The sequence below is a fragment of the Patella vulgata genome, chromosome 2 (assembly GCF_932274485.2).
Source record: "Patella vulgata chromosome 2, xgPatVulg1.2, whole genome shotgun sequence".
NCBI classification, from domain to species: Eukaryota; Metazoa; Mollusca; class Gastropoda; family Patellidae; genus Patella; species Patella vulgata.
The window spans coordinates 24,460,637-24,482,654 of NC_065880.2; the positions used below are offsets into that span (position 1 = coordinate 24,460,637).

At 34.2% G+C, this 22,018-nt stretch overlaps 1 protein-coding gene across 1 annotated transcript; it reads right to left on the reverse strand.

The window, feature by feature from the left end:
- Positions 1–8,236: 8,236 nt before the first annotated feature.
- Positions 8,237–20,779, reverse strand: LOC126810786 (WD repeat domain phosphoinositide-interacting protein 2). Its single transcript, XM_050536060.2, has 11 exons — positions 20,581–20,779; positions 20,363–20,445; positions 18,356–18,522; positions 17,712–17,906; positions 17,078–17,170; positions 16,692–16,762; positions 16,396–16,506; positions 15,144–15,317; positions 14,603–14,710; positions 13,453–13,580; positions 8,237–11,032 (listed from the first exon to the last, which is right to left on the reverse strand). The coding sequence occupies exons 1-11, from the start codon at positions 20,649–20,651 to the stop codon at positions 10,914–10,916; spliced, it is 1,320 nt and encodes a 439-aa protein (XP_050392017.1). The 5' UTR covers positions 20,652–20,779; the 3' UTR covers positions 8,237–10,913.
- Positions 20,780–22,018: the final 1,239 nt, after the last annotated feature.

A 22,018-nucleotide genomic window follows, 5' to 3' on the forward strand; every position in this document is an offset into this window, starting at 1 on the left:
TTTTATTTGATTTTACATATTTTATAGAGAATTGAGTGGGCTGGACTGTGTTATTTTGGAGTCTGATTCAAGCAAGACAATATGTCAAGGGGAGAAAATTCTGAATTCCATAGAATTCTTCAAATGATTTTATGGGACCAATCATAAACAATTAAATTACATTGCAATAGAAAAATTTGAAAATTATAAATTTGCCTGGAAGACTTTGCTTGCAAGAATAGTGATCCAACACAAGCGATTGAGAATACCTGAAATTAAAGTGGCTAATCTCTAACTCATTATCATCCAAAGTCTTCGACATTGAAAACACGAATTATTTGTCAATTTAAATCAACATTGATGTTGTAATCTTACCTGGAAAAGATGTGCTTCTGATATCCAATATTTAAGACAAAGTAAACATTTTACCATTGGTACCGTACACGAATCCTGTAACATCATGCATTTTGGCGCCATTTATAACAAGGGACTCGAAGAACGAGGCTTCTGTCCACAAGCAAAGTTAATATCCGATTGACTTTAAATTAATACACAGTGTTTATGGTCATGAAACGAAGAAGCCTATTTCCGATAATTACTGCCCTTGATCACTTCAAAACATCTTGTCGACGCTCTATGGTCATGAAACGAAGAAGCCTATTTCCGATAATTACTGCCCTTGATCACTTCAAAACATCTTGTCGACGCTCTAGAGGCTAAAGATAATATCCGATTGACTTTAAATTCATACACAGTGTTTAAGGTCATGAGACAAAGAAGCCTATTGATTTTCAACGATTTCCGATAATTACTGCCCTTGATCACTTCAAAACATCTTGTGGACGCTCTAGAGGCTAAAGATAATATCTGATTGACTTTAAATTCATACACAGTGTTTAAGGTCATGAGACGAAGAAGCCTATTGATTTTCAACGATTTCCGATAATTACTGTCAGTCAAGGCCATTGAATCCTTCAAAATATCTTGTGGATGCTCTAGAGGCTAAAGATAATATCTGATTGACTTTAAATTTATACACAGTGTTTAAGGTCATAAGAAGAAGCCTATTGATTTTAAACGATTTCCGATAATTATGGCCCTTGATTACTTTGAAGAATCTTCAGATTGATCTACAGAGTTTAAGGTTTTAAGACAAACAAGTAAATTGATTTTCAATGAATTTTGAGAACTTGAACAGCTAAATCCATGATATTAAATGTTTCCTATACTAAATGTTAGCATGGGGCAGAACTTTATAAAAACCAAACAAATTCTAATGATTGTCTGATAATTACTTCATGAGTTTTACTCTTAATCAGATTTTAGTATATTATAAATGTTTTATTACTGAAAAAAGTAAAAATATGTGACAACTCTTGCTGACTGCCCGGACTATTTAGCTGCTGTGGGAATATGTTTCATTGCCTGGCAACCTATCTTTGGTGCATGTCTGACCCCCAGGGGGTTATTGTCTACAGGCTGCAATTCTGAATGGATCATCTTGGAACTGCCAAAGGACGACGACTATAGATTTTGGTGCATGCTGACCCCTAGGGACAGTGTCACTTTCCAGGATGATCCATTCAGAATTGAAACCTAGGCAATAAATTTTTTAAACCAGCGGCTGCCAGGCAGGATACGTCCACATTTTGCAAGAGATGGATAAAGAACGATTTGTTGTACAATAATATCGACAGGGACTAAGATTTTTGGAATATAAAGGTATGTTTTAAGTTTCATCAAAATCAGATCATAATTCAGGAAGTTACGATCCGATATGCGCGAATATTGAAAGGAACCAAGACCTTTGTGATATAAGCATAAAATTTAAGGTTGCATCAAAATTGGAAAAAATAGTGACCTCTACAACCTTGATATACCACATATTTACACCATTTGCGTTATACGAGGGGCGGCCATTTTGTACATCAGTTTTGGTCCGATTGTCACAAAATTCGAACTCAACCATCATTACGTTGTAACGGTGAAATATTCACACGTTTTTTTTAAATCGGATAATAATTGTGACCTCTAGAGGGACAAGCTAAAAACGCGATTTTTCGTACAGTCAAGGGCCATAATTCAGGAAGTTGCGATCTGATATGTGCAAATATCGAAAGGAACCAAGATCTTTGGGTTTTAAACATGTTTTTCAAATTTCATCAAAATCGGATCAAATTGTGAGCTCTAGAGGGTCCACAACCTTAATATACGATATTTTTACACGGTTTGCGTTAGTGGGGCGACCATTTTGTCCGGCAGTTTTGGTCCGATTTTCACGAAATTCGAACTCAACCATCATTAAGGTGTAACGGTGATATATTCAAACAGTTTTTTAAATCGAATAAAATTGTGACCTCCATAGGGTCCACAAGCTAAAAAACGTGATTTTTCGTACAATCAGGTGCCCTAATTCAAGAAGTTATGGTCCGATATTTCAACAGAATCAGATAAAAAAATTGACATCTAGAGTGTCCACAAGCAATAAACGTGATTTTTCGTACAATCAGGGGTCGTAATCCATGAAGTTTCGATCTGATACATGCCAATATCTAAAGGAACCGAGAACTGTTGGAGATAATAGTCGGATTCGGTTTGTTACATAATTCCCATCCGTCGGCTTTTCGGGTAGAAATCATGGAATAAGCTTTATTTTGTAGGTTTTGATGTTTGATTACAAAAAAACAATGTTGATATTTTTTCTGAGTAGGTCTTCATAGTATGGGATGCCATTATTTTAGGGTAGCCATTTTGCGATAATATTCCAACTTATTTTATTATTTTCACCTTATTTATAATGTTATCGACATATCAACTGTGATTTCGCAATGTATTAATATTGGCAGGGTTCATGACTATACTTCAGATTGTTTTCCATCATTTCAGTATGATATTTCCAAGATGGCGACCATTTTTGGCGGGAAAATCGGACGATGTGTGGATTTCGATTAAGAAGTAGTGCTTGGCATAGGCATACGAGCTGGGGGGCTGGGAAAATTTGGGCACACAATTGTATTTTGTAAAAGTTGTATAAAAAAAAGATATTGTGTTCTTGAATGTGTCCAATTTAACAGCGAATTTATTATTATTATGTAACATACTAAGAGCCTAACTACATTTTTTGGGCACCAACCACCACCGCCCCCCCCCCCCCCAGTCAAACATTTCCCCGTACGCCTATGGTGCTTGGTGTCAAAATATATGTTTTCGGGCCACAGATTCCACTCCTGACATTTATAACCTTGTAAAATGATCGCATGTTCATATACTTAGCATATTTCCAAGATGGCGGTCATTTTTTGGCGGGAAAATAGGACGATGTGCTGATATTGATTAAGTAGTCGTCGTTGGTGTCAATATATATGTTTTCAAGGGCACAGAATTTATTTCGGTCAGTAACAACTGTGTAAAATGATTATTTTGCACATTTACAATATGGCAGCCATTTTTGGCGGGAAGAACGATGTGCGGATATTGAATAAGTAGTCGTCTATGGACCAGGATATATTTTGGGGGGAGCAGATTCCATTTTTGCCGTTTACAACTGTGTAAAATTATCACATGTTCACATATTTCCAATATGGCTTTCATGTCCGGCGGGAAAATGGGACGATGTGCTGATTTTGATTACGTAGTCGCGTTTTTGTGTCAATATTTGTTTTTCGGGGGGCGCAGATTCGATTTCTGCCATTTACAACTGCGTGAAATGGTGGTATGTTCACACATTCAGCATATTTTTGTTTGTGGCAGGACGTTTTCTAAACACATTACTGTAAAGGTTTCTGAATCCAATTCTGCTATGTATAAGCTTGTAGCATGTTCCTGGAAGCCTGTGCCGAGTTTACCCATTCAGTATAATATCCAACAATGTAGTAGTTGAACTCCAGCGCAATATCATTCCACATGTTTGTTCTACATTCATCTTGGAAGTCAGTTGATAACATAATCTATGCTATATATGAGGGCTTCTTAGCAAGTATTTCATTTACAGCCACGTCCCCACCACTATCATCCACGTTGCTGCCAGGCTGGAACGAAGCTCCTGGCCATATGCTTGCTACGCTGTTACGACCTTTATGTATATATAGGGAAGATACTGAGCCTCGCCCATCAGCTCCAGTCTAGCACCCAAAGAGGAAACTTCAAGACAACTATGAAATGTTCTTGATTGCTTGACTATTGGTTGTTTTCTGCTTTGAAAGTGAATGAGGACGGGTGAGCATGGCACAGTCTCCATAGGCGTGACGAGAGAACGCCTTATGCCTAGTAGGCATGTCACTGGAGTGTGGTGAGAAAGTATCCCGGTCTGACTGGTAACCGTGAGATCATGGTGGGAACACTTTTCGCGCAGCCAGATCTTGGCAATGAGCGTAGAAAGATCTTGTAGTAAGCGCTTGGTGTGGTCGTTGCAGGCGCATGATGGGCACGTGGTGTAAGCACCACGCTGCCGCTATGCTCTTTTTGCCTCCATGCCAGGAATAGGCTTTACTTTCCCAGGAAAATCGATGATAAATAAAACCTAATAATGTGTTTAGAAAACGTTCCACCATCTTGGAAATATGCTAAATTGGTGAACATACGACCATTTTACGTAGTTGTATATGACAGAAATCGAATCTGCCTCCCCGAAAACATATATATATTGTCACCAAAGACAACTACTTAATCGAAATCAACACATCGTCCGATTTTCCCGCCACAAGTGGCAGCAATATTGGAAATATACTAAATATGTGAACATGTGATCATTTTACAAGGTTGTAAATGTCAGAAATTGATTCTGCGCCCCCGTAAACACATATATTGACACCAAACACTACTACTTAATCAAAATCTGCACATCGTCTCATTTTCCCGCCAAAAATGCCCGCCATCTTGGTATTATGTTAAGTATATGAACATGTGATCATTTTTATACGCCCACATGGAAATGTGGTCGTATATTGCCGTCGCCCCTGTCCGTCCATCGTCCACAATTTCTTGTGAACACTCTACAGACTACATTTATCAACCGATTGTTTTGAAGTTGATATATGTTGTTTGCATTAGTGAGATGAAGAAGCCTATTTAATTTCAATAATGCTCTAACGACAAAAGTTATCAAGCGATCTGTATGAAATTTATATGCATTATTTAAATTAGTAAAACAAAGAAGCCTATTGAATTTCAGCAATTTCCGTTAATTACATCTAGAGTTATGGCCCTTGTTTCACTTTGTTGAATCTTGTGAACGCTCTAATGACAACAGTTATCATCGGATCTGTTTGAAATTGATATGCATCATTTAAATTAGTGAAATGAAGAAGTCTATTGAATTTCAGCAATTTCCGTTGATTTCTTCTGGATTTCAGGCCCTTGTTTCACTGTGTTGCACCTTGTGAACACTCCAACGACAAAAGTTATCAACCGATCTGTATGTAATTTATATGCATCATTTAAATTAGTAAAACAAAGAAGCCTATTGAATTTCAGCAATTTCCGTTGATTACATCTAGAGTTATGGCCCTTATTTCACTTTGTTGAATGTTGTGAACGCTCTAATGACAACAGTTATCATCCGATCTGTTTGAAATTGATATGCATCATTTAAATTAGTGAAATGAAGAAGCCTATTGAATTTCAGCAATTTCCGTTAATCACGCCATGAGTTATGGCTCTTGTTTCACTTTGTTGTACCTTGTAAATGCTCTAACGACAAAAGTTATTATCCGATCTGTATGAAATTTATATGTATCATTTAAATTAGTAAAACGAACAAGCCTATTGAGTTTCAGTTATCACCTAAATTAGTGAAATGAAGACGAACAAGCCTATTGAATGTCAGCAATTTCCGTCAATTACGTCTATAGAGTTTTGGCCCTTGATTTACTTTGTTGAACTTTGTGAACTTTCGAACAACAAAAGTTATTAGTAAAACGAAAAAAGCCTGTCGAGTTTGAACAATTTCTGTAGATTGCTTCCAGAGTTACGGCCCTTGTTTTAGTTTTTAGAACCTTGTGAAACTTCAAACAACAAAAATTACAATTAACAGAACACAGTTTTTATGGGATACAATCACTAGTTTATTCTAAAAGCACGACGTTACGACAAGTATCCTCTTATCGTGCTTGATAACGATAAGAGGATACTTGTCGAAACGTCGTGCTTTTAGAATAAACTAGTGATTGTATCCCATAAAAACTGTGTTCTGTTAATTTGTTCCCTGATCGCTAAATGCCACTTAAAGAATAAAAATTACAATGTCATGTGTATGAAATTGTCTATTAAATTCCCCTAATTACCTACAAAAGAATAAATATGTGAAAACCCTTGTCGACTGCTTGGACGATTTAGCTGCTGTGGGCGTATGTTTTGTTGCCTGGCAACCTATCTTACAAGGTTGTAAATGTCAGGAATGGAATTTGTGACCCCGAAAACATATATATTGACACCAAACACTACTACTTAATCGAAATCAGCACATCAACCGATTTTCCCGCTAAAAATGGGTGCCATCTTGGAAATATCATCATGAAATGATGGAAAACAATAGCAATCATTCTTAGGGTATAAGGAATAAGAATGCACAGCTTCAAGACAATCAGTTAAAAACTGTGTCTGTGGTTTGTAGGCGACATGCAAATACAGTCGGGGACGCACCAAAAACAATAGGGAACATCCTTAGGCGATAAGGAATAAGTATGCAAAGTTTCACTACGATGTGTTAAGAATTGTGGTCTGTGGTGTTGTGGCATCTGCAGATAGTGAAACTACATTAGGCCTATTGTACTTCAACTTTCCAAGCACACAAAACAAAGTTTTCACCCCTTTTTTTAAAGCAAAACTAAATTGAAACAATACTTCCTGGAGCACAAAAGAGTCTTTAATCTTATTCTGTATTAAGAGTTGATATAAAATAAGAAATTTTGGGGGTCTAGTCTTTCAGAAGTAATATTAATTTGATGGTCAAAACACAATATTCCAGGTCAAAACACAATATTCCAATTCATGAACCACATTAACCATTTTTTTGTTATTTTGGAAGCAAAATAAAATCTGAACGATAGGATGTACATCCAAAAACATTTCATATTTGTAATATATGCAAAACGTCACTCTATATAGACACGTTGTATAGGTCAATTAGAAATTATTCTAAAATCAACATGAAAAGTCAACAATTTGGATAAAATTGAAGGAGAAAATGGATAAATTGTGTATGTTTTCAGTGTGCATTGGATTTTTAGACTTAATATTTGGAAAAGTATATACAGTGCCGGACAGGTGGGCCTAAGCTCATTAAAAAAAGTGGGCCTAAGCCTATAAAGAAAAAAGAAAATAACCTGAATTACTTTGGCTATCCTTGAAGCTAAAGAAATAATTTGTTACTTCTTTAGAGAACAATTAATTATGAGTTATCATCACAGAAATAAACAAATATCATAAGCTCGTGAGGTTCAGGAGCTTATGATGATATTCGTTTACTTCTGTGAGTTCGAAGATTCTTGCTATAGTCTGTGATGTGCGTCAACATAACTGTCAAATAGTGTACTGTATGTATATTATAATTTGCATTATTTTCATCACGGAGAATAAAAGGTTTTTTGTTTTTGACACTCAAGAGAATTCTCAAATTCATATAATGATAGTGCTCTTAGGTCATTCTGTTATCTTATTGTATATCAGGAAATCAAAAATTTGCCTTCTTCTGCTTTGGTCTGAAATGCTTGGAAAATGGGTTTGCGGTTGTCAATTTTCCTGTGTGGGCCTTGGTTAATGACCTGACAGGTGGGCCGACGGGCCACCAGTCCGGCACTGAGTATATATGCCATGACTCAGAATCTTTTGTAAATTGATAAAAGACAAACTTGGAGGTTGTGTATACAATAGTGATTTTGCCAGAGGCTGTGGAAAAATAGTGAATAGTGGTGTGAAAAGTATGGTATGCATCGGACATTAGGTGTAATGATAAATTTGCAATCTACACCAAAAGTTTAGAGAGTTATACTCTTACGTGTATTAGAAATGTGAGTATAAAGCTCTGACTCCCTCCCCACCCACATTAATTTCAAAAAAGTTGTATGGTTTATGTAGCCACTATTGTGGGCATTTCTTTTACTCTTCTATATTATAACTGGGTTGGCCTTTTTAGTTGCAAATACATTTGTGTAAGGAAGGGGGGGGGGGGGCAAAAGATCACATCTAGAAATTTAAATCAGTAATCATCAGCTGCTTATCCTGTGGGTAGAGAAACAATAGCATGAGAATCTAAATGAAATTTGTGTTTAAAAATGATTTTATTTTATAAGATAGGTATTATTATTGTAATATAGGCAACTGCCACTGATGTGCCTCACAATATCATCAACAAGCTGTAAGAAAAATATATGTACAGAAAATGAATTATGATCTTTATACAACACTGGAAGCAAAATAACAATACAACACTACCATAGCATCACTTCATTCAATAAGTTTATAAGGCATGGTGCTGTGGGTCATATTTTTTTATGTACACTGGTATTTTTATGTGCTCTTCATGTACAGGGAGAAAAGGGCTGTCCCATTTGAAATACCTACAAATGGATACACCACTTCTTTAGATTTTACCCAAGTGTGGGGCTTTTTGGGAACAAAATTGAAATTAATTTCATTAATAGAGGCTATCATAAAATGGTCTGCGCTTTTTTAAAAGCAATTATTGGTAAGGCCAAAGGGGTTCTAAAAAGATAAAAATGGTGTTCCTATCACAGCAGGTATTTCAATGGAATATCCCTGTAAACTAGTACAGAATATAAGTTACACAAGTATATATATCTAGCACATCAATATTTTCTTAACCCTTCAGCACATAACCTCTCAAATCATGGCTCCTGACCTCTTACTGCCAGACGCACAATTCGAGTGATTAATTGTGAGTTATATTTTTAGGGACCATATATTAGTTCTGTGATTCAGATGGTCTGAGGCAGTCTAGGGAGCAGTTGTTTCAAGGGGTTTCGTAAAATTGCTCAATGTAACAAAACATCATCTTTCTCTAATTTTTTTTTTATAAGGAAACTGCCATAGTCATTAATTACTTACATGTACCAAGTGCTAAAGGGTTAAAATAAAACAACAAATGTCCATTGATAGAAGCATCATTTAGCAACTCTCCATTGGTCTTTACAATTTTTGGAGGTTATTTATGGACAAAACATGGTCTGAGTGTAATGTTCACCAAAAAATGGTCCCTATTCTGTACAACCACTAGTTTAGGCCATTTGAATACCTACTAACCTAGTTCTTTTTATGATCCATATTTTTCTACTATTAATTGCTTTTAAGCCATTTGTCACAAGAATTTTGTAATATATTGTACAAATAACATCACATACCTACTCACACAGGAACAATTATAAATTATAAGGACAGAAAAAAAACATATATATTAATTATCAATATTATTGGATATCTTTAACAATGAAATAAATATACTATTTGATGGAATAAGTAGGATATTTATCTACATAAGAATGAATGTGTTCTTAGATATGAAATATTACTGTGAAATGTATCAAAGAATGAAATTGTGTGACTGGTTGATATTTATTTGGATTAAATTAATAAATCAAATCACTCTATACAATAACTTTGTTCCTTGTTATACATAACCAATATTAATCCATATCTATACAGGAGTGCTCACATACATACGACCAACCAAATGAATTTCTAGTTCTTTAGGGTCTTGAGCGATATTTTGTATAAAAATTTCATAACTTGAAACTAAGAACATTTGAGAACGACAATCACTTATTGGAAATAAAATTTTATCAGTATTCCAGAAGAACACAAATTCAAATTGGTGTGGATTAAAATGAAAACTACAACTGTACAAGCTGACTAGTTTTGTTTTTTAAAAAATGGAATAAACCCAAAAATATAGTGGGACTTTCACTACCACGTCTTGATTCTGACCCATACCCTTCAATTATTTGGACAGCATTTATTAATAACACATGTGAACTTTCTACAATTTTGTTCCAATCGATCTTAATGAGGCAATTTTTTTTGTTTAAAACATAAAATTCATATACTGGTACACCTTACTAGTACTTACTCACAGCAGATGGTCCGCCTGTTTCTATTTTTTCTAACAATAGATAGGAAAAAGATGATAGCAACTAGAATCAACTTTTAAACATATTTCTACACACCTCCATTTAAAAACCCAAACAAAATAAAAGAACGGGTTCATTATGTACTGGTTGAACAAGAACTAGTTTTCGAAAGAGTAGAGACATGACTAACAGTTAAATAAACATATTTGACCATTACCATTTTAGGCTGACGGAGCCATATCACAGATTTGGTAGAATTCAGGATGTTAAGAACCTGAGTAGCGCTTGAATGAAGGTACCTCTATAATTATTCTAAAATTTGATTTGAGAAGCTGTCACCATTATCTATCTCTTGTTAGAAGCAATGGACTATTGCATTTAATTATAGTGTGCTTCTAAAATCATCATCGTAAGAAAAATAAATAACAACAATTTCACAAACTAAAGAAAATTAACAAATTAAAAACAAAAATAAAATATTTTTATGATTCAGTTATGTTCTTATCATTAGGTTTATTTAACAATCAATTAAATTGTTTATAAAGATTTTCAATATACTATGGCAAAACGAATCCATATGTTTTATTATAACTTTTCTTTAATCTTTCAACATATTACTAATTTAAAACAATACTGTTTCATCCTGATTAACATAACAGAATTTTTAAAATCAATTTTTATCAAAATATTCAGTACTATACAGATTTAATTAATGTGTATTACCTAAACTACATAATTCTGGTTAATAACAAGTTCCAGTTAGATTCCATACCCATAAAAGTTCTTATACTATTCATGCATTGATACTGTCCAATATTTCCCCTCATAAAATTCTTGTTACATGGATTCATCTCAATCACTTTTATGTGTCATTGGGGGGAATTCATTATCATCATCCAATCGCAGTCTTCCTAAATCAGCATCTTCTCCACCCACTGCTCCTTGTTCTAATTCTTGATATGGCTGAGATTCTGAAAAAGAGATCCCTCTCTGTGTAATGGTTACATAATAACTAGTATTGGCTTACTACAGAAGAGATTAAAGACCAGTTGATCTTATAAACTAGATTATGGTTATCTTATGGAAATATTAACTGGCTACAAGATAAACTTATATGTAAGAATGCTTTTTTTTAACTTTTTCAAATGTATAGATTCCCTGATAACAGACTCTACCAGTAAGATCACAAATCTGACATTGTGTTTTAAAGGCTATTCTGTGTTGTAACCTGAATGATCTGCAATGTTTTTATATGAGAATATGTAAAGAGTTGGATCACTGTAATTTAAAGAATGAATGAATAGGATTGCCCACAATGATTTGTTTACTATATGAAAGAAAGCCCAACATTTAAATTAAACAGTTAACTAAGCCTTTTAACCCTTTAGCACTTAGACAGCCCAAATAGGTCTCCTTAGACTGCCCCCGCCACGTGCATTGATAGCTGTGGCCCATACAAAATGGTCCTATAATAAGGAAAGCTATTCTTATGTCTCAGGTTTTTTGAGGCAGACTAAGGAACAGCAGTTTCAGACTGTTTCAGCCTGTTCAGGGATGTATAAGTATTTTCTATTATTTTCTTCAGGGAACTGGGGTAGCCAATATTTACATGTGCAAAGTGCTAAAGAATTAAGGCAACTATATCTAAGTGGTTACCTGAATAACATTTACAACCATAAAGAAGTATAACATATAGGCCTACATATAAAAGGATTGTATTTATGCAGAATTAGAAAAAATAAAACCTTGTTGAATTTTTAGTAGATTCCCTCAATTGTAATGAAATTACCATGTGAAGAGTATTAATGTATTGCCTGTGATATCAGAACTAACATATGGTTCAATTTTTTTATTTCAATAATTCTGAATGCCTAGGGATCTTTATCAGTGGGAGAAAGCCCACATGGTTGGGCAGGGGACCCAACTCCTTGTCACATACAAGCAAAGAATCAAAACCACCCCACCTGACTCAATGACAGGTCTTATGAAATAAAGCACACAGGTTAACCACTTGGTCACCTCTCACACACACACACACACCCCCCACCCCTACTTCAAATACATTTTAATTCCAACCTTTAGTTTGGCATACACCACACTATGATAATAAATACTAAATTTGAACAGACAATTAAATGGTTCTCATAACATTATGGACGAAAATTAATACCACTAAATTCTTATATTGACCCAAGACACTCCACATTTTGGTTGGAATGGTGTATAAAATGTTATAATCAATAATACTAAATATCTTCAGGCAATATCATCACATTTCATTCTTATAATATTAGAATTTTTAGTACTTAGATTTAGAAAAGCTGTAATATTCAACTATCTATGTAACTAATTATTCATTATGCATTTGTGAATTATTCCAAAAACTAAGAACAGTCATATATATGCAAATTACAAATCTTTTCGATTCAACACATTTACAAAGAAGTGGTTCATAAAATAATTCAAACTCTCTCAACACATATGTCCACAATTATTGATAAATGTGACGGCAAATAAAAGATATCTAAAAAGCTTGCAAGGGAAGATAACAAAAATGAACTATGATGTGAGGACAAGTTGATATAGGAACCTAATATAACAACAGCATGATATAGTTATTGGTGAATTTAATGACAATAACTCTTAACTAAATGACATGGGGTTTAACGTCCTACTTATCTGTACCAATTGACTTAATGAAGACAGACATACACAATTTAGTGTGCTATGGGGCAATTTTGTCTACTCTTCCAACTGTCAATGGTTCTTTCATGTGCACATCAATGTGGACATGGAACCTGTCTTTTTCGTCTCATCTGAACAACTAAGAGCCCTTTATCCTGCAACACTAACAATGGAAACGACGGGAAAATTGTTAGGAACTTCCTGGCCAATACTGGGATGTACTATAAATTATATTTTTCCCGTCTTATATGTCAAAACGTACAAACAAAAAAATCAAAATACATAAAAGCATTGGTATCGATTTAGGTTATTCATGCAAATTTTTATATCCAAAAGAAATTAGATATCAGAAACATTACTGTTATCATTAAATTGTTAAAATTTAATATTAAAATAAAGACACCATGAGAGAAAGAAGTGATAATGCACGATATATGGGAGAATAAAGGTCAAAGGGTGGGTCATCCACAGCGTCTAATCTATGGAAGAAATGTGCAGGCAATTCGTTTCCTCCACCACCGCACATATCAGCCTAGGCTGTGCGGGCGAGAAAACAGATGCCATACTTTACCTTCCCCAGCTAGAAGTTCGTCCATGATGGCCACAGAATCCTGCGGCCCACCACCTTTCCTTGTCAACACTTCTGCGTAACTGATGCTTGCCATGGGATTGTTTGTAGGGAGACCACCAGGGGCCAGTGGCTTACCTGCTGGAGTGCCACCTGTAGAAATGTCTCTACGTGTAGCACCACTGTACGAAAGACCTGGTTGAGCCAATGGACGATCGTGTGCTGTAGAATCTGGTGGGTGACTTTCTCCTGGCTGTCCATCTAACCTGTAATATAACAAAGGCTCATATTAGACAAAACCAACAAGCCAATAGTGAGGCTGATTGATGTCCCCAGCCGAAATCCCAAATAAAGAGATGACTCTTATTACTTACACATTTATCTTTGTTTAAAGGATTGAACATTCAAATGAATAACATGATCATTATCGAACTTAGTCAATAGCCCTGTTTACACTTGGCCGCGATAAGTGTGCCAGTCTCTGCGACGGTACCATGCATTGATAAATTTCAAGAAATTGAACTGTTTACATTACTCTAACAGGTCTCGGAACCGTGCCAGGCACGCCAAATGTGGAACTCTTCACAGAAAAGTTAATTTCAGCCCCTATGCAAATTATCCGGATGAAAACAATTGTGGCGGTTGATTTAGTTTTAGCAGCCATTTTGACAGAAATGATGACAGAACTGTCAAAGTTTGTGGGGAAAAAAGGTCAAGTTTCATTTGTGCTCAGACCAAATAGCGTTGACACTACAAAAATTTAACCGTGCCATGTCGAGACCATCTCACTTCAGTGGGCCAAATTGGCATGGTACTGGGTGGGGCATGCTTATGTTTGACTCATTTACAAGGTTTGTTACATATTTATTCTTTTTTTTCAAACAGATCAGATTATAATTGTCGTCATTTGAGGGTTCACAAGGTTCTAAAAACTTAAACTCTGGAAGTAATTTACAGAAACTGTTGAAAGTCATTTAACTAATTGAAATAACCCGTATAAATTTCATAAAGATCGGATGATAACTTTTGTTGTTTAAACAATCACATGGTTCATAACTCTGGCAGTAATTGACGGAAGTGTCTGAAATTCAATGATGCATATAAAGTATGTCTTTTTAGGTATTAATATTCACCTCTTCTTTTAAATGAAATCAAAGTGAAAATAAACATCCTTACAGTTATAATTATCAGTTTGTTGTTAACATTTGGAGGTAAGGGTCCTAAATATTCCATCTCTTTTGCATTCTCACGATATTCGAGTAAAATGAATAATCAATGGTATATTTACCTATGTTGTCTTATTAAGGTACATTCACCCCCTTCGTTTGGATCTATGTTATATATATAAAGATAACCATCTTGAGACGCCACCAATAATCTGGGGATTTTCTGGATTCTAAAAAATTAGTACACATGTTAATATAATTCATTCATATCATACTTGCCATTGTTCTGCAGTTAAAGAAATTGTACGGGAAATTCATAAAAGAACTTAAAGCTATGAGTAACACATTGAAATCTGACCACCTTTTTGTGGTCAGCTGTTTTGTTCAACCTGCCTTGGATAATCTAAATTAAGATGAACTTAGTAATTTTAAGATAAAATCCAAACATATTGATCAGATAATTTTATTTTGTGGATCATTATTAATATTTTCAACCTTGGCTCAATTTATGAACCAGAAAATGTACAATTTCAAATGTCTTAAATTTAACTGATGTTGGTTTTCAATGAATATTTGGAATATTGTTTCTAATTTGACAGCATCTAAAAACAAATTGTTCATTCTTTTAAGGCCATTATATTTTCTATTTACACTAATACTTACAAAGATAAAGCACAGACATTTCTTAATCCTGAGTTAGGGAGTCTGGCTGTAGCAAATGAGCGACCTTGATTGAACATTTCTGTTACTGGAGTTGGTAAATAATTCGCGGATGTCTTTAAAGCTTGATTAAAATAACCCATCCACCCTTGGCTCTCTTCTTGAGGTTTAGCCATTCTAAAAAAACAAAATAAGTAAAATTCCAATTTTCATACAATAAACAGAGTTATGGATCACCAGTTATATTCTACCCGAACCTCTACCTCCAGGATGGAAATGTTTCTTACCTGGACTTTCTGAGATTTTGTGGTACATACGTACCTGTAGCAAGAGAGGAATGGTGTTTAACTGCTACTCGATACAAGGTTATTATTATGTACCAGCTTGGGATTTTATCTAATATCACAAACATTTTGAACCACAATGTCAATCCAGGTTCTAACCATATAAAATTAATTAATGAAATGAAATTTAACATCCTACTTTTCTGCACTGGCTGGGTTAATGAAGACAGGCTTACACCATACAGTGTGCTATGACGACAATTTTTCCCGGCAGCAGCGCTACGGCCTACTCTTATATCAAATTCCAATTGTCAAGGTTTATTTTACGTACACACCAATATGTGCACAGGACTTCGGTTTTCCATACAATCCGAACAACTAGACACTTTCCTTGCCAGGCCCCAGGCTGCACCAACGACAAGGGGGAACCACACCCAAAATTACTTAAAGATACATTATGTCAGATTTAGATAAAGAACTGGCCATTCTTGCTATAATAGTTTGAAAGTAGATGATGTAAAATGAATAATTTGAAAATTTCATTCAAATTACTCTATTGCAAGCGAAGATATTAGCCTTTGAAGGTTTGACAGACGTGTGCAATAATTTCAACCACCGTACTGGTTGATCGAAGCTAAGTCTCGGCCCTCCATATTTGATTAAATCAAAGTATCGCTGAACCATTCTAATCTATTTAATATCGGAGAAATCTGATGCCATCGAGAGTTGATTAAGGCCTGGATCAGTTAATTAATGTCTAATTAATACTATAGAAAACATTCCAGGCCTAAAGAAAGACCTGCAATAGGCAGATTTAGCTCTTGCATAATGCATGTTTAATTTTTACGTCAAATTAATATTGGTAATTTGGTAGGGTAGCATTACATGTAATAGCTATTTATCAATAGTATGGAGGATTTGTAACAGGTGGACGTAGAGTATGTAGTAGTTGAAGGAAAATGGTTACTTACTTATCTTTCATATTGATATCTAGTTTAAATATATGGACTGTTTCTGTATTACTTGATGCACACAGAAATAAAGCATCTGTACTAAAACCTAATGAATTGATACTAACACACCTGAAAAATAACATTAAAATTCTAAACTTAAAATAATAATTAGGTTGAACTCAAACCAAAGGGCACACTGGAACTAATGATATTCAATTATTCTCATCTTGCAGCTATCTGTAGAAATGATTTTGCCTAGCTATTCATAAATATTATTTCAGTCAACAACAATAAAAACTGATTTTCATAATTACCGTTTTACTCCTCTTCTAAATTCAAACAGTTTTTGACCATCAGGCACAGAAAATACCCTTATTACGGTTCCCTAAAATAAAATACATTCATAATGTAAAATTCAAATATAAAAGGAATTTAAAAAAAAATAAATGTTTAAAAATAGTATGTAAGCCAGTATGGTCATCTAGTCATTCAGATGGGTTGATAAAAACGAGGTCCTGTGGTTATGAATACCACTGGAGGCTTCTATAATGAGGCATTTGGAATTGTGCATCTGTACCAAAATAGCGTCAAAGTGAAAATGACGATCAACGGCTTTAATGTTACCGGTTATCATTTTGTATTGTGCCATTTCATGTCTTAAATATTATTTTCTTTGGTAAATTATATGAATATATTATACCTTTTCTGATGCTGTAGCTAATTTATTACCCTGGTGACTAAAGGCTAATGCTGCTAATGGGTTATCATGAGCTGGTATCATCGTAACAGCTCTCTAAACACAAATATACAAACATTATATACAAAATAAAAAACAAATATTTTATAACAACAAACATTCGCGAGAATATTACATTAATACTTTGAGAAATGTCCTTTGGATACCAATAGGTAGACTGATCATCTTTTTTGTGAGTTCATGTCCCTTGGACTGGGTCAGAGCAATAGAAATAAAATCTTTGTCAGGGCTTTCCAAAATTATTTGAGAAGCTGTACTTGTCACATCTGCGCCAGTATTGTCAATTATGTGACACTCATCCCGTGATTTTCTAATCATTTGACCTACCTGGAAAATAGACTACATAATTTTCCAGATCTTGACATTAAAAACCCACAAATGCTCAAATCTTTAGCATGCTATGGTACCACTGCTCAAATCTTTAGCATGCTATGTTTTGTGTAAAGTTAAAGCAAAATATATTGATTATATACCAAAAGACTGTACACAGGCTACTCAATAGGCACTGAATAATTAACTTGTCTGTGATTGTAACAAACTTATGACTAAATGTAAAAGCCAATTCAAAAGCACTTACCAAATTAATTGTATCAAATATTTGCACTTCACCTATTTGATTACTACCAGGATATGCGAGGTAACAATTATCATTGCTTATTGCTAAAGCACACAAACCATTAGGGTTTGGAGGAGTATCTCTGATAGTGTGAAGTACTTTCATGTCCCGTATATTGTGAATGTATAAACTTTCTTCTAAGCACACAATTAATCTCTATAAATAAAATAATATTGATCACTTCTATTGTTTGAAAAAAAAAACCAATACAAACAGTTTTAATGTATGGTATATAAAGAGTAAAATGTTCAATACAATATTTTGGAAAACAAACTGAATGTTACGTTATTAATTGCAATAAATAACATTTTGTTAGTAATTGACCTAATTCAATCTGCTGTCAGTGCTGATTGTCATTTGACATATTGGACAATAAATGATTTTTACCACTTAATCCACTCTAAAATTCATTCTTTAATCGTACATGGGATGCCAAATGTAAGTACTGGACAGAATTTTACCATTTTTGGACTGTGATATTCCTTTTAGAGATTCAACATTTACCAAATTGAAGTTTGCAAGTGATTCAAAATCCTACAAATGACGAGCAGAGTATTCAATATATTGAAATATGCCAGTGATATTAATATAATAAGTATCTATACCTGTCTGTTTAGCTTGACAGCTAAAATGGAGTTTGAATAACTGTAGTTGCATATTTCTGTTCCTTTTTTAAAATGGCAGACTTCTAGTTTACGCGGTGATGACAGACTAACAATGGCTACTAAACTACTAGAGAATAATCTTTCTACAATAGATATATCTTCACAATCTACAAATCAAAATAAATTAATAAATGATAAAATTTTGCATTAAACAAATGTAGAGATAGAATACCAATGTGTAGGTTGATGATCTTTCACAATCACACAGTTTCAGCAAGCCTATACCGGTACATTTAATAGTATTTAACTGGCTAGATCTCTTTGAATGGGACCGAAAACTTGATTAAATAAATTGGATTTTATATGTTGATTGGTTTTGTGACATAATAATCTGTCTCCACTCAACATTTTATATTCATAGATCAAGTTAAAATGCTAATATAAGCTTAAACATGCATTATGCAAGAGCTAAATCTGATTATTGCAAGTCTTAATTTAGGCTTCAGATGTTATAGAAATTATAAATTAGATCTTTATTTAAACAACAAGACCAAAATCAACTCTGTAGACCCACGGATGGCTCGGCTACAGCTCGGATTTAAATAGGATTTCACTAATTGATTAAATCAAATAAGGGGTAACCTGATGAAAATACGTCAGTTAGATCGAGGCTAAATGATAGAGTGTACTAAGCGAGGCCGCTGTAAAGCGTTTCCGTATGCCATTAAAAGCTTTACTTGATAATCGAGATATGTAGGTGGAGTTAACGCCTGTCAATCAAACGATCCGCGAAGGTGAAGACACATTTCGCTACCATTTCTAGGCAAATATTACAACGATGATAACTATGTTCAGAATAAAGTAATTTGACTGAATTTTTCAATATATTCTTCTTTCATCGTCTACTTTTGAACTGTTATAGCAAGAATGGCCAACTCTCTATAAAAATCTCCCATAATGTATCTTTAATAAAATGTGTATTCTTGTGTCAACACAGCAAACAAAACTTGAAACTGTATCAGTAAACAAATTTACTTCTGATTTGAAACAAAAATTTAATTATATACAGTTTGTCCAATCACTAATCAAAACAACACATCAGAGTAACCTAATTAAGTTACTTGACCAGAATCAAAGAAGTTGGATTCCTTTAAACTAATTTGACATTCCTTACACAATAACAAATATCTATTTATGCATGACTTAAAGCAACGGTCAAAGGGGTCAAATTTGGTCACGGTATTCAAATTTCAGGATGGATGAATTTCAACTGAACATACCTGACAATACAAGGCTATGTACTGTAGATGTATAGTATAAAGAATTCAGTTAAGAGAATTAATATTATTTCAATTGTAAAAGCAGTATTCTGGCACTTGCTAATGTCATTTCAACTAATAAATAAGTTTATAATATTAACTTGAATTCTTATTCTAACAGAATAGCATATCTCCAGTTTTATAGTTTATACTGAAGAATAAGTCTTATGTTATTAGCAATAGGTTTATGTCCCTTGAACTAGATTCTAAAATTGCAATATTTCCATACTAATTACTATGCAACTACTCAATATGTTATCTTAGTTCTTACATCTAAAAGTGTCTTGAAAAATAATTATGTGTAATGTAGCTAGCCTATGTTATTTTAGAAAAAACTAAAATTCCTTTGTTAAAACTGATGACACATATGTTATAAAAATACAGCTGACAGTGTTTACAGCATTCCACAGGTCAAACTCACTCCCACTGATACTTGAGAGTGGTTAGCAAACATTAATGGGAAATGTTTATGGTATTATTGAAAGGGATATTTATCTTTATATCCGAGTCAATCAAACTTAAAATTACATCAATAAGTAAGAAATAATCATAACACTAAATGTGTCCTGGCTCTCCCAAAACTAGAGCAGAGCTGTCATTTTAATTAGGTCAACTTGACATTCATCATCATGTCAGAACAGACTCGACCGATTCTAGCTAGAATTTTGTGTCATACTAACTAACTCACCTTGTTCATAAATAGAATCTAGTTTTTCCACGGAGTTTAATGAAAACAGCTTGTAACCAGTTTTGGTACCAACAGCGAGAGAACTGAAATTACATTATTAAAATAGTAATATTATTGCATTGTTTTGAACTACTTCCGTAAGAGAACGGTTATAGAATCGTCATAATCTGTAAAGTGTAAACAGATCTACTTGCTAGGTAAAATGAAAACAAACGTACGAGCAGTCTTGGTTAAAATTAACAAACAACAGATTGGACTGCTGGTCTCCAGAAAGGCTTGCAAGGTTCATCAGGCCAGTCAAACCTTGAGATACGCCAGAGTAGATGTAATCCGTGTTTATTTTCTACGTCCAAAGCTCAGTGGACTCCATTTACGTTTTCTCGATTATCGAACAAGTTCTGGTTTCGGTCTATTGCGTGTTTTGATTGGTCGATACAAAGGGAAGATAACCCATTAGAAAAGCTTGAAAGTCTTGAACGTTTAGGCGGTTTTTGTATACCCCAAATTATGTTCCCAGATTTTAACCTATTATTATTATATTGTCTGGAAATATAAATGCAGGGTGTGAAAGCTCCAGTAAAAACTTTAGCGTGTCGTTCACCTTAGAATTTCATGACCATTTTGGGATCTTCAGAAATTCAAGAATGTAGTTGCATTGGTAATGAGTCACACTGTACGAATAGGCTTAAAATATTAAATTATGCCTAACTTATCTGTGTTTAAATTATGGTCCCACTACTACTCGCCTAAAGTAGGCTACACCCTCTCTGTTGAGCTTATTTCCACCCGCATACCCTCTCGTTCTGTAAGATCTGCTTCCAATAATTTGCTTGTAACGAACTTTCACTTCGACAGCCCCAATTCTGTGGAACTCTTTAACATACGACACCAAAAAATAGTTTTACAATGGAAATTTTTAAACGTAAACCTAAAACTGAACTTTTAATAAGAACTTTTTAAAATAGCCTAATAATAACTTTTATTATCATTCATAACTTTTATTATTGTTCATAACTTATAATTATTGTTTTATTGCCACATAAAAATTGTGGGACAGTCAATTATCAGAATTTGTATGAAGGAGCTTCCATTCCCTAAATTCAACCTCCGTGATAAAATAGGTAGGGAAAAAAAATACTTAAAAAAAAAAGAAACTAGCTAAAATAATTAAGCTCGCTTATAGGCATTCATGGAGTATTTTCACTTAAAACAAGCGGTTGCCATGCAAGATACGCCCACATTTTGCAAGAGATGGACAGAGAACAAGCTCAAAAAAAGAAGTGATTTTTTGTACAATCAAGGGCCGTAATTCAGGAAGTTACAATCCGATATGCATGAATATTGAAAGGAACCAAGATCTTTGGGTTATAAACATGTATTTCAAGTTACATCAAAATCGGATCAAAATTGTGTCCACTCTCTAGAGGGTCCAAAACCTTGATATACAATATATTTACAATATTTGCGTACGAGGGGCAGCCATTTTGTCCGGCAGTTTTGGTCCGATTTGTACGAAATTCGGACTCAACCATCATAAGGGTTTGGCAGGGATATATTCAAACGTTTTTTAAAATCGGATAAAAATTGTGACATCTAGAGGGATCACATCCTAAAAACGCGACTTTTCGTACAATCAAGGGCCATAATTCAGGAAGT